The sequence below is a fragment of the Taudactylus pleione genome, unplaced genomic scaffold (genome assembly GCF_031769625.1).
Source record: "Taudactylus pleione unplaced genomic scaffold, aTauple2 ptg000256l, whole genome shotgun sequence".
Lineage (NCBI taxonomy): Eukaryota > Metazoa > Chordata > Amphibia > Anura > Myobatrachidae > Taudactylus > Taudactylus pleione.
In genome coordinates this window covers 25,207,005-25,220,653 of record NW_028284658.1, presented here as the reverse complement: position 1 = coordinate 25,220,653, position 13,649 = coordinate 25,207,005, and the positions used below count along the sequence as shown (strand labels likewise).

At 44.6% G+C, this 13,649-nt stretch overlaps 1 protein-coding gene across 2 annotated transcripts in view; it reads right to left on the bottom strand.

The window, feature by feature from the left end:
• EZH1 (enhancer of zeste 1 polycomb repressive complex 2 subunit) overlaps window positions 1-13,649 on the bottom strand; it is a 106,939-nt gene that overhangs the window by 63,220 nt on the left and 30,070 nt on the right. For both annotated transcript variants that reach the window (XM_088480756.1, XM_088480755.1), the window contains exons 6-9: window positions 10,741-10,861; window positions 10,492-10,602; window positions 3,934-4,095; window positions 529-633 (exon numbers count right to left, since the gene is read on the bottom strand). In XM_088480756.1, the coding sequence (XP_088336882.1) occupies window positions 529-633; window positions 3,934-4,095; window positions 10,492-10,602; window positions 10,741-10,861 (499 nt within the window). The remainder of the gene's footprint in view (window positions 1-528; window positions 634-3,933; window positions 4,096-10,491; window positions 10,603-10,740; window positions 10,862-13,649) is intronic.

Below are 13,649 nucleotides of genomic sequence, written 5' to 3'. Positions count from 1 at the left end.
TCGGGTAAGTATAGTAACCGTCCCCCCTTCTACCCCATACCCTTTGTTCCTACATTCTTACACTAACCCTCCCCCCCACCCCATCCTAACCCTAACTCCCCCTGACGCCTAAACCTAACCAGCACCGTTATACTTACGTTCAGCATCACGTCTGTCGAGACTCCGGCGTCGGCATGTCGCCTTCTGGCCCGGGCAGTGGCATTCCGGCGCCGGGATTTCGTCAGCCGGGTTGATGCATGTAGGTCAATTAACTACATCCTTGTATATATCCATGTCCTTGTCCATCATTGATTCTTACTGTAATTGTTTTCTTGTTTGCTCACTTGTTCATGTACTTTGTATGGTGCTGTAGAATCCTTGTGGCACCATAAAAATAAAGAATAATAATAATAATAATAATAATAAATTGTATGGACTTGCCTGTTGGGTTTTGTGTGAGACATATGTCTATTGTTAATCAATCCTGGAAACATTTCCAAAAATATGTAATACAATATACTGAATATAGTAAGTGCATGTGATTCTCACCTCGTGTTTTGTTCTGAACAGAGTTTTGGTCTTCTCCATCTCCTCTTGTGTCTGCCTGGCCCTTTCCAGGGGAAGAATTGCTTCCTGGGTTTACCTGGGCCTCACCTGGATATTGTAATATAAACAGAATTGTTTGTGTTTAAACAGCAACCTGTGCTGCAGACAAGAAATGTAATTTACCAAGTGTAAACTCACTGTTTTGCGACATATATCTGCATGACTGCACCCATTCTTACAGGACAGTTCATGGATTTGTGAACCAATATGTTAGCATCTGCAGGGGGGCACAAGTTGGCACTGGCCAATGGGCAGAACTAGGACATTTCTTGCTACATGCCAAAAACAAGGTCATCTACATTTGCACTGCACAAACAAGTTGTGGGAAAAACTATCTAAAATGAGATTAGTGGGTGGACAGGGCCAATTTACAGGGTCATTCTCTCCTTTGTTACATGTGAGATGCAGTAGATTGTCTCATCCTATATTTACAATGGGGTACACTGTGCACAATCCAGTTGCATGTCTGCAGAAAAGTGTATTTCTGGGAGCACTTTAAGCAATGTAGTACAGACCAAATGTCTCCTCACTCTCAAGGTTAAGTCATAAAAGAAACCATACAGAGCATTATTCAGAGGAGATCCCAAATGTTTAAATGATTAAAGGGGATGGTCCTAAAGTAATGGCAAGTTGCACTTTCAAGTGACATTTTACCATTTACCTCAGGCATCAAAAAGCAAATTAATTTCAATGGGGGTACAAAGACCATGTAGTGGGTATGTACACCATTTCACATTACACCTCAGACCCGGAAAAATTCCCAGGTCGAGCACTTTCAAACACAAGTTGGGTCTGCCTTGATTTTTTAGTGTTTTGTCATTGAAAGGAGACACTTTTTTGGCTCACAATGACAAGGTCATGCAATCGAATCTGCCTCAGTGTGCCAGACAGCCACAATAATATCTACCTCAGCGTGCCTCTGGCATCCCCTCCAGTCTGCTACTGATGAGGTCATTAGAATCCGCCTCAGGCAGCCCCGAATGGCCAATCAGCTCAAACTAGGAGCGACCCTGGTCTAAAAACCCGGGTTGCACCATTCAGACATAAGCCGGGTTATTGAAACGGGTCGCAAGACCCAAGAAAAACCCTGGTCGGTTACAAGGTCGCAGACCCGGGAAGGTCAACCCGATCCAGTAGCTTTCAGACATAAGTCGGACTCGGGTTGTTTTGCCATGCCCCAGCAAATTCCTGGGTTTCTCGGTATGTCTGAAAGGGGTATATTTGAACCTTTGCCTTTGAAAGTGGACTTTGTCAATCACAGACGGAGCCAGCAGTTTTGGAATGTACCAATATTAATCCAATAGATTCACTGTTACCAAAAGCTCATTATCACGGGTAATTAAAACTATACTAGGGAATACCGGGGGTAACCGCCTTAGTTATGGAGGATATTATGGATATTAGTTACTGAGGATATTATGGAGATAATGAGTCCTTAATTTAAGGGTATTTATCATAAAGAGTTCTGCCAAATATGGTGGAACAACCATACTGGAAAAACCTTTCCATTGTGATAGCAGTCTGAAAAATATCCGTTAATCTCCTCTACCAAGAAGTGTAGGGCACCACAGTTCACACATTGCACATCCATAGGACCCAAAGAGTAGTATTGTGGCGAATATGTCATGTCCAATGCAAGCGTCTTATCATTTCATCTTGTTATATGTTGCATGTGACAATAATAGTACGATTTTTGAACTACGCACTCTGGGCGACCTGTGAGGGTTCCACCATGTCGACATCCCCGAGGCCGGCCTCTAGGCATGTTTGGTGTAATCAAAGCGTGGAGAATTGAATAACGAAATAACACAGCAGTCACTGATATATGTGGCAGCAAATACCTCACAGTTTCCAGAACACCTAGCAGGTAACATGTTCCAGGTCACCCAGCAGATGCACAGGGGGAGTTCACCAAATGTCAAATTTTCCAGAGCACAATGATTTTGCATTGTAAATGGCGGGCGGACGTTTTGCCGCACAACTCCAAAATGAAGCAACCAATTACGCCAATATTTTTATGTAAATCTATGGACCAAGGCCTTTAATTTGGTATTGTGCCCTGCCAGACAATGGCCTAATAGAAATACATCACTCATAATAGTAGTCCTTCTGCTATTAATATATAAATAAGTACAATAGATGTTACCCCAGAAGTTGTCTGGGTTTTTTCCTTCTCTTCCCTTCTGTCTCTCTCTTTTCAGCGCTTGTCTTTTTTCTCACCATCTTATTCTATCACTTTCTTCCTCCTCATCTATTTCTCTTATCAGCACTTGATCTCAGTATATAGATCATCAATAGCATTACCTTTTTTCTTTTCATCTTAAGTATCACACTTTTATGGACATCCTCTGTTTTTCTCCTCTACTAGGGAGGCCAACCCCGGGATCCCAATCCGCAGGATTTTGGGTTTTAGCATAGAAAAATTGGGGATTTTAATCTGGATTGGAGGCAGCAATCCATAGGTTTCGGGATTAGTAAAATGAAAGTGTCAGATGGAAGCTATGGCAGTGAGAGGAAGGCCTCTGTCATTCACCACTGAGACTTCCATCTGATACATTTTCTTGTGTGACATGCCATTTGCGGACTACCATTCCCAACATGCACCGCAGCTGCTCCACCTGCTGCCTACCTGCTCCTGCCACCGCCACAGTCTACTGGAATGTGAGGGGAGGAGGCGAGGACTGAAAGAGAGAGACAGCAGGAGACACAGAGACAGCAGCAGCGCAGAGAATGTACTCACAAGAGGAGACGGCAGCAGCCCTGGAGACCGTACTCACAAAAGAAGACAGCATCAGCACCCAAGACAGCACTCACAGGAGGAGACAGCTGCTGCAGAGTGAGGTCCCCAGTGATTGAGACTCTGCAGAGTGACGTTAAGGGAGTGTACAATTCAATCCCTGGGATTCTTGGGTTTGAGATTTTTCAATCCGGAATCCCGGGATTACAAAAGTTGGGCAGGATTTGGTTTCCCTATCCTATACACAGATTGTTCATTCTTTCTGTATGTGGCCTGTGCATCCCTGTGTGCCATTTTCGTTTGTTCTATACTGTCATACATATCTGTTTGTGGATAATGCTGTGATTGGTTATTGGTTGATTTGTAGACGTGTGTTGTGATAGATAGATAGATAGATAGATAGATAGATAGATAGATAGATACCCACATAGATCGATCGATCTATCTATCTAAGTAAACAAATCTATTAGCAGGTTAATAGGTGTTCTGCAGTGCTTTATACAAGAATGGGAGAAAGTGATATAATTAGAAGTTTGTGTTGCATTTGACATCTATTTCCAGTTTTTCAAGTACACTGTGAAAAGACAATTTGTTTAAAAGAGGCTACTTACCCTCCTCTGCAATTCTCTTCCTCTTTCGGGTCATAGGACCTTCTCCTTTTACCTCCTCCCCCTTACATCCCACTGGGTCAATGTGCCCACTCTCTCCCTCGTCTGCATACTGAAGAGCTTCCATCAGCGCTAAAAAGGTTGCATCATCCAGAACACCAGCACCTGTACACAGGACCAGGTCAGATTTGTTTTACAATTAAATTATAAAACCAACAGATAAATTACTACATGCGCCTTCCAATAACTTTCTAATTGTTTGTATTCAAAGGGAACTGAATAGTGACCTGCACCAGTTTATGTTAGATACCATGTCAGGCTACTCCCCTGTAGCCTGACATGTAACAGGGATTGCAAAATACGCGCTATAGCGCATTTTTACGTGTTACAGGCTGTTGGTGACCCAATTTTTAAAACTAAGTAGGTCCCACAGGACGCGCTGTGAGCAATCATCGCCGCCGGCGGAGTTTCCTCATCTAGTCCCTGCCCTTCACCCAATCTCCATTTTGTTAATTGATAAAAATAAACTATTAACACTTTTAGTTTTGAAAGCATTCTTACTTTAATAAAATCGTGTTGGATAAGTTATAAATAGTTGTTCTTAACTTAATTCAATCATAAAAAGTACAATTTCTGAGAGGTTTTTGGGAAAAAATACTAGATAGTTAAGTGGTTAAATGAGGCTTGACAGATGCCAGCGAATGGGTCACTCAACCTCCAAAATCCAATTTGGATTTTCATGTGCAAAAATTTCAAAAGTGGACCATGACTACACAACATCAGGGAAGACATCCAGCGTGCCACACCACTGTGGCTGACAAAACTCTGTATGATCATGGACAGCGTCGTCTAGCATGCATTGTAATATCTGACCAGCATGCGATATTGCCACACACAAAACAGTAAAATTTAATGCTGGGGCCACGAGTAACATCAGCGTTCGATCAGTGGTCCAGTAGGTCCCATGGCACAAGGGTCCGACAAGCAGAGGATCCGACTGTGTCCGGCAGATGGACAATCATGAGTGTGGAGAAAGCCCGATGACACAAATGGACCACGCAAGCAAACAAGGGACAGTCCAGGACGGTGGTGGCTCTGTTATGGTGTGGGTTGCTTTCAGCAGGCACACATTAAAACTCCTGATACATCTGAAGACATCAATGACTAGCGGAACACTTGCACCTTATGCATGCCATGGCTTCACCCAGACAGAAGCGGGCTCATTCAGCACAACAATGTGCCGCTGCACAGGTCTGTAGTCACCAGATTATGACTGGAGGAGTAGTCAAAAGAATTTTATTTTGCCTTTTAAATTACTGCTACTCTAAACAATTGGACAACCTAGCACGGGACTCGCTGATGCCTGCAGTCCGCAGACTATTAATATACCCTTATGTCTTTGTTGGGCATACCAAGAAAAGCACCCTAATGTTGGAAAAGAAGTAACTGAAAATGTTCCAGTTGTCATTTAATTTTTTCAGAGATTATGCAGTGCTACTAGCGTTCTATTTAGAGGATCATAACCTAAACAGATCTATGGAAGAACAGCCACAGGGAAAAGACAAACTTTAAGCACACCAAACCTGGATTAAAACTGCTATATAAGATTATATGCTTATGTAAACATGTAATTATTGTAAGTATTTAATATCAATATTATTCTCCTTTCCATTTAATGTGATTTCACATAGATTTTAAGCCATTAAAATTAGGGGTGAGCGGGTTCGGATTTCTGAAATCCGAACCCCCCCGAGCCACCCGATCCGAGGCCGATCCGAGTCAGGCTCGACTTTTCCCGCCTGACTCGGATCTGAAATCGAGGCAAAACGTCATCATCCCGCCTTCCGGGTCTCGCGGGTTTTGGATCCTATATAAGGTATCCGCGTCGGCGCCATTTTCTCACTCGGCTGTAGACAGTGAAGAGGGAGGGTGGGAGTTAGGGCTGGCTGGGCTGTGTAGTGTAGTGCAGAGTAGTGTTGTGCTGTGCTGTGCTGCGCTGTGCTGCTGTTGTCCATAGGGGCTGTGTCCACTACTTCAAAGTCCATAGGGGCTGGCTGTGTTGTGCTGTGCTGCTGTTGTTAATAGGGGCTGTGTCCACTACTTCAAAGTCCATAGGGGCTGGCTGGACTGTGTTGTGCAGTCAGTTCTCCATAGGGGCTGTGTCCACTCCAAAGTCCTGTTCAGTGTCCCTGTCCTAAAGGGGTGCTGTAGTGTTGTCCAGGGGGTGCTCTGTCCATCAGGGGTGCTCCCCCCAAGTGCTAAAAAAATAATATTTTTTCTGTGTTTGTGAATTGTGTGCGCAGTAGCCGCACGTGCATCAACAAAGTAGTGCCAAGCGTGCGCCTGTGTCATAAGTAAAGGGCCGGCTGGCTTGACCGTTAAAGGGTGCTGTAACCCCCAAAGTACACTCCAAACCAAAAAAAATAAATATTTTCTGTGTTTGTGAATTATGTGCGCAGTAGCCGCACATGCATCAACAAAGTAGTGCCAAGCGTGCGCCTGTGTCATAAGTAAAGGGCCGGCTGGCTTGACCGTTAAAGGGTGCTGTAACCCCCAAAGTACACTCCAGTCCAAACCAAAAAAAAAATTATTTTCTGTGTTTGTGAATTGTGTGCGCAGTAGCCGCACGTGCATCAACTAAGGAGCAGCGCCAAGCGTGCGCCTGTGTCCCATAAGTAAAGAGCCGGCTGGCTCATTTCTTAAAGGCTGGTGTAACCCACAAAGTGCACTACTCTCCAGCAAAAATAAAAAAATATTTTCTGTGTTTAGCCGCACGTATATATCAAATCGATATAACATAAATGGAGGACTAAACTTTCTCCGATAAAAATAAAATAGAGAAAGATCAAGAACCACTTCCTCCTAGTGCTGAAGCTGCTGCCACTAGTCATGACATAGACGATAACATGCCATCAACGTCGTCTGCCAAGGCCGATGCCCAATGTCATAATAGAGGCACATACAATCCCAAATGACAAAGTTCAGGAAAATGACCTTGAAAAAAACATTTAAATCAGCTGAAGAGAAACGTAAACTTGCCAATATGCCATTTACGACACGGAGTGGCAAGGAAAGGCTACGGTCGATCCCTAGTATGTTCATGACTAGTGGAAGCCCTCCTCCCACTAAAAAAATCAAAAGAGTTAAGCTGGCAAAAGCACAGCGAAGAACTGTGCTTTCTAAGAAGATATCACAAATCCCCAAGGAGAGTCCAAGTGTGGTGGTGGTTGCAATGCCTGACCTTCCCAGCACTGGACGGGAAGAGGTGGCTCTTTCCACCATTTGCACGCCCCCTGCAAGTGCTGAAAGGAGCACCCACAGTCCACTTGCTGATATGCAAATTGAAGATGTCACTGTTGAAGTACAACAGGATGAGGATACTGGTGTAGCTGGCGCTGAGGAGGAAGTTGGCGAGGAGGATTCTGATGGTGATGTGGTTTGTTTAAATCAGGCTACGGGGGAGACAGTTGTTGTCCGTGGGATGAAAAAGCCCATAACGGTCATGCCTGGGCAGAAGACCAAACATTCCACCTCTTTGGTCTGGCAATATTTCTATCCAAATCTGGACAACAACTGTCTTGCCATATGTACCTTATGTAAAGGTGGAATAAGTAGGGGTAGGGACGTTAACCACCTAGGAACATCCTTCCTTATACGGCACCTGCAGCGCGTTCATAATAAGTTACTGTCAAGTTCAGAAACTTTGGCTAAGACCGTAAGCAGTCCAGGGACACCTAAATCCCGTTGTCCTGTTGTATCCAAGCGCCTGCAAACCACACCGTCAACTCCCTCCTCGTCAATTTCCTCCTTAGTCAGGATCGGAAGTAGTCCTGCAGGCCATGTCACTGGCATGACTGACTCTCCTATCGGGGATTCCTCCGGAGGATCCTGCATTGCTACGCCTCCTGCTGCCGCTGCTGCTGGGAGTCGCTCATCATCCCAGAGAGGAAGTAGGAACACCACTACTTTTACTAAACAATTGACCCTCCAACAGTCCTTAGCGAGGAGGATGAAGTACGACAGCAGTCATCCTGAAGCAAAACGTATAACTGAGGCCTTGACTGCTATGTTGGTGTTAGACGTGCGTCCGGTATCCGCCATTAGTGCAGTGGGATTTAGACAATTGATGGAGGTAGTGTGTCCCCGGTTCCAAATCCCGTCTAGATTCCACTTCACTAGGCAGGCGATACCGAGACTGTACAGAAACGTCAGAAAAAGTGTCCTCAGTGTCCTGAAAAATGCCGTTGTACCCAATGTCCACTTAACCACGGACATGTGGACAAGTGGAACAGGGCAGACTAAGGACTATATGACTGTGACAGCCCACTGGGTAGATGTATCACCTTTCGCAGCAACAGCAGCAGCGTCACCAGTCACAGCATCTCAGAAACGCCAGCTCGTTCCAAGGCAGGCTACGCTGTGTATCACCGGTTTCAGTAAGAGGCACACCTCAGTTTCTTAGAGAAACTGAGGGAAATCATCGCCCAGTGGCTTACCCCACTTAGACTCTCCTGGGGATTTGTGATATCTGACAACTCCACCAATATTGTGCGGGCATTACATCTGGGCAAATTCCAGCACGTCCCATGTTTTGCTCACACAATAAACTTGGTGGTGCAGAATTTTCTGAAAAGCGACAGGGGCGTGCAGGAGACGCTTTGGGTGGCCCGAAAAATTTCTGGCCACTTTCGCCATTCAGCGACTGCGTGCCGAAGACTGGAGCGCCAGCAAATACTCTTGAACCTGCCCCGCCATCACCTGAAGCAAGAGGTTGTGACGCGGTGGAACTCAACCCTCTATATGCTTCAGAGGATGGAGGAGCAGCAAAAGGCCATTCAAGCCTATACATCCACCTATGACATAGGCAAAGGAGGGGGTATGCACCTGACTCAAGCGCAGTGGAGAATGATTTCTGTGTTGTGCAAGGTTCTCCAGCCCTTCGAACTTGCCACACGTGAAGTCAGTTCAGACACTGCCAGCTTGAGTCAGGTCATTCCCCTCATCAGGCTTTTGCAGAAGCAGCTGGAGAAAGTGAAGGAGGAGCTAAGACGGAGCGATTCCGCTCGGCATGTGGGACTTGTGGATGAAGCCCTTCATTCGCTTTGCCAGGATTCCAGGGTGGTCAATCTGTTCAAATCAGACCACTACATTTTGGCCACCGTGCTCGATCCTAGGTTTAAAGCCTATGTGGTGTCTCTCTTTCCGGCTGACACAAGCCTGCAGAGGTGCAAAGACCTGCTGGTGAACACGCTGTCAGCTGAAGCGGAACGTGACACGTCAACAGCTCCTTCTTCATTTTCTCCCGCAACTGGGGCTGCCAGGAAAAAACTTAGGTATCCTAAGCAACCCGCTGGCGGTGATGCAGGGCAGGCAGGACCAAGTTTGGACATCTGGTCCGGACTGAAGGACCTGGCAACAATTTCTGACATGTCTACTGTAACTGCATATGATACTGTCACCATTGACAGAATGGTGGAGGATTACATCGGTGACAGCATCCAAGTAGGCATGTCAGACAGTCCATACCTGTACTGGCAGGAAAAAGAGGCAATTTGGAGGCCCCTGTACAAACTGGCTCTATTTTACCTGAGTTGCCCCCCCTCCAGTGTGTACTCCGAAAGAGTGTTTAGTGCAGCCGGCAAGGCGTAGGAGGTTGCTTCCACAGAATGTGGAGAAGATGATGTTCATCAAAATGAATTATCAGCTCTTCCAGGGAGACCAGCCTCCAGAACGTACAGAGGGACCTGTGGTGGTGGATTCAAGTGGGGACGAGTTAATACTTTGTGAGGATGAGGATGTACACACTGAAGAGGGTGAGGAATCGGTGGATGAGGAGGATGAGGATGACATCTTGCCTCCGTAGAGCCAGTTTGTGCAGGGACAGATTAATTGCCAGCTTGTTTTGTGGGGGCCCAAACGAACCAATCATTTCAGCCACAGTTGTGTGGCAGACCCTGGCGCTGAAATGATTGGTTTGTTAAAGTGTGCATGTCTTGTTTATACAACACAAGGGTGGGTGGGAGGGCCCAAGGACAATTCCATCTTGCACCTCTTTTTTTTCTTTGAAAAACTAGGCCCCAAACTGTACATAATGCAAACTGCCATCCTGTCTGCCACTGCAGTATCACGCCTAGATGGGTCACGTGTTTGTGCCGCCCACTCGTGTCGCTTAGCATAGTCATCCAGCTACCTCGGTGCAACCTTTTGGACATAAAAACACTATTGTGAGGTGTTCAGAATAGACTGGAAATGAGTGGAAATTAAGGTTATTGAGGTTAATAATAGCATAGGAGCAGAAAAACCTACAAATTCTGTGATTTTAGCTGTTTTTATGCTTTTTTTCAAAAAAATACAGATCCAAAACACAAAACCCAGAACACGGAAGGGTGGTTTTGGCAAAACCAATCCAGATCCAAAACACGAAGAAAGATCCAGATCCAAAACCAAAACACAAAACACGAAAAGTGGCCGGTGCACACCCCTAATTAAAATACACAATGCAAACTAGAATACCAGCAGTATACTGAAGCTAATAAATATTTGTGGGAAATATTTACATACCAGTTTTAGATATGCTGTTGCGTCCTGCGGAGAAAGAGTGCCCATACCGAAATACACGCTCGCGGTCATGTAAGCGTGGACTAGTGGTCATCGCAGATGGCAAATCCACCTCTTAATGAGAAAAAAGTTAGATTGTGAATAGACAGCAGTGATTATAGTGATTAGTTCTTTATTAATTTCTTTATTTCCCAGCTATAAAAATAATTTTCAATCTTCGATCTTGAAAAACAACAAAAGCACAGAGCTTACCTTCTTCTCCATGCACCTTCCCATCATAGTTATTGATCAGTTCCTCTAAAAATGTTTCATCTTCCTCTTTAACCGCATCGCCCATGTAAGGGATGTTACACAAGACAGTCTCATCTTCCACCTGAGATTCAAGAGGCAGTAGGGACATTATAAGCACAATTAGAGTTGTTGTCTCCCCTCTCCAAAAAAAATAAATAAATATTACTCTTTACCCAAACATATTCAGAGCCAATGTTAACCCTTGTGCTGCCAGGGATCTTATGTCAAAGTTGCAACTCACCAACTTTTGATATTTTCACACTGTCACTTTCACTGTGATAAACTTCCTTGTAGCCAATAAACAAATGTTTTACTGCTCTCCAGCAAAATATTACTACTGTTAACTCTTACAACTACTTACAGAAAAAAAGTAACCATGCTTCATTGAGCAAATACCAATATTAACAGGATTATTTTACTGCACCTTCAGTATACATTTTTTACCATAATAAAAATAGGTTTTGGTACTCCTAATCCATTTTGAGGACACTGGATACCATAAGGTGTAGAGAGCGCTGTTCAAGGAGCAGGCACAATTGCAAGTTAAACGTGTGTGTGGGCTGCCCCCTCTACATCCCATATGTTTCAAGTTTAATAAGCCCATAGGAGATTGAGATAACACACATAACAAGAACAACATTGAAACAAAAGAGAGTGAAAATAGAGTGCAACAAAGTAAAGGAGAGAACGCAATATTCCCCAGATGGATTAGGATTTAATGGAAAGTATAAAAAATCCATTTTTTTCTGTCATCCTATCCGGGGGACACTGGATACGATGGGGACCCCCTAACCCAAGGTACACTCATCTATGGTTGCGCACAAAACTTTTCAGCCAAAACTGTATTGTTTACCAGGTGGCCTCCTTGCATAACTGCTCTACAGAGGTACCATGTCGTGCCACCCAAAGGTGCTCTCAACGATCTGGTAGAATGGGCCCCCTCCAAAATATACCCTCGTCAGATGTCGCCGTGATCTATCTGGTAACCTCTCTTGTGAGCATCATAGAGTACCGAAAGACCATTATGCAGCAGATCTCTCCACATAGATCCACAAGGCTCTGAAAACATCAAGAAGGCCCAGAGCATCCCAGCTGCCAGAGCCAGAATCACATTATCCTGGTTAATATGAAACCAGGAGATGACCTTCGGCTAAAAAGGAAGATCTGGTGCACATAACCCTATCTTGATGAAAAATGAGGAACAGTGACCTGCAAGAAAGAGCTGCTAACTCAGCGACTCATATTGCAGATGGCCCCATTGAGAACCCACGGAACAACCAAAGGGTGATTCAACATAAAGTACACCCTGAAGAAAGGTCTGGACTTCAGTGATAGCGGCCAACTTACGACAACTCACTGTCCAGGCTGTCCTGCAGGAATGACAGCATACGAGCCAAGTTGAATGAAGTATGGGCCCGCTTCTGTTCACATCAGAAGATGCAAATTCTCCAAACATGATGGTAATTCACAGCAGAGGATGGCTTTCTGAACTCTATCATGGTCTGCAAAAATAAATCATTAACCTCGGCGCTATTAAACCGCACTATACTGGTTAACTTAATTGTTAACCAGCTGCAGATCCTATTGTTGGGGCCTGTGAACACCCATAAAAATGCTATAAGAAAAAGAAAAGGGAACTGTGCTAATAATAATAATAATCTGATTGTAAATTGTGAGGTAGCAGAAAATTAAACCGTCGCAGCTCCGTACATTAAAAATATATTTGTATGGAATCGCATAAAAACCATCAATGTATATATAAGCAATAACATGCAATAAAATTTAAATTGTTGAATATCAGTAGTTATTATTTATAAAACAGTATTATGCATATTCCTCTGAAAATATCCCCTATAAGGATTTTTATTTAGTGAAGGGGAAAAAAATATTGTTTAGTGCTAAATCTCACTTGGGCTCAATTTGAATGGCCAAAAAAAAACAAAAAAAAAACAGGGATTCCAATATGGTGATGTTGGGTCCAATTTAGTAAAATACTGCAACACTGTCAGGGTATTCTGGACAAATGACGACAGAAGATGGATTTAGTCTCCAATATGTCTTTCAGCGGCAGCCGAAGCCGGGCCACGCTGCACAAGCAGTCTATCTGTGTCCCGTGCTTATCAGCTGTAGAGGCCGTAATTCAAATGACGGATCAGTTTGCAAAGTCCACCTTGTTGTAAATTGACTGTAAGATGTCCAGTCCGCTTGGTACTAGTGAGAATCTCCAAGGTCGCTAAGATTTGTACGAGACCAATGGGCAGGTTGCAGCTGAAAAGTCTGCGAACGGAAGCACACCTTTGGAATCGCTTTGAAGCAAGATACCCGGCTTGGCACAAAAGCAGGGCATCAACTTGCCTCTGGCCAGCCAAGATCTTCCTCTGGCAGGAATACTGTGACACTTGATGTTGGAGAGGAGACCCAGGAAGATCATGCGCTGTGATGTGACGAGGTTGGACTTCTGAAAGTTGATTACCCATCCATGCTGTTCCAATGTTTCCATGGCAGTTGCAGATGATACCGGAGCAGAGTTTCTGAGCTGGCGTTGATCAGAAGATAATCCAGTTATGGGATGTGGACCTGAAGTGCGCCGCCATCGCAGCAAAGCCCTTTGTGAATATTCACAGAGCTGTTGCCAGACCGAAAGATAGAGTCCTTAACTGGGAATAAGGAAGATATCGACCCTTGTAGGGCAATACGTCTAGGACTTGACCTGTGGAAGTGACGTGGCAAAAAAACAATTGGGCAGAGGGCTGAAGAGTTCTAGGATATAATCTTGTTCGACGACGCCCCCACCCACTGATCCAAGGTAGTAGCTGTCCAGTGGTCTTGGAAGAAGAGTAGATGGGTCTCCACCACAGACTGGTCCTGGT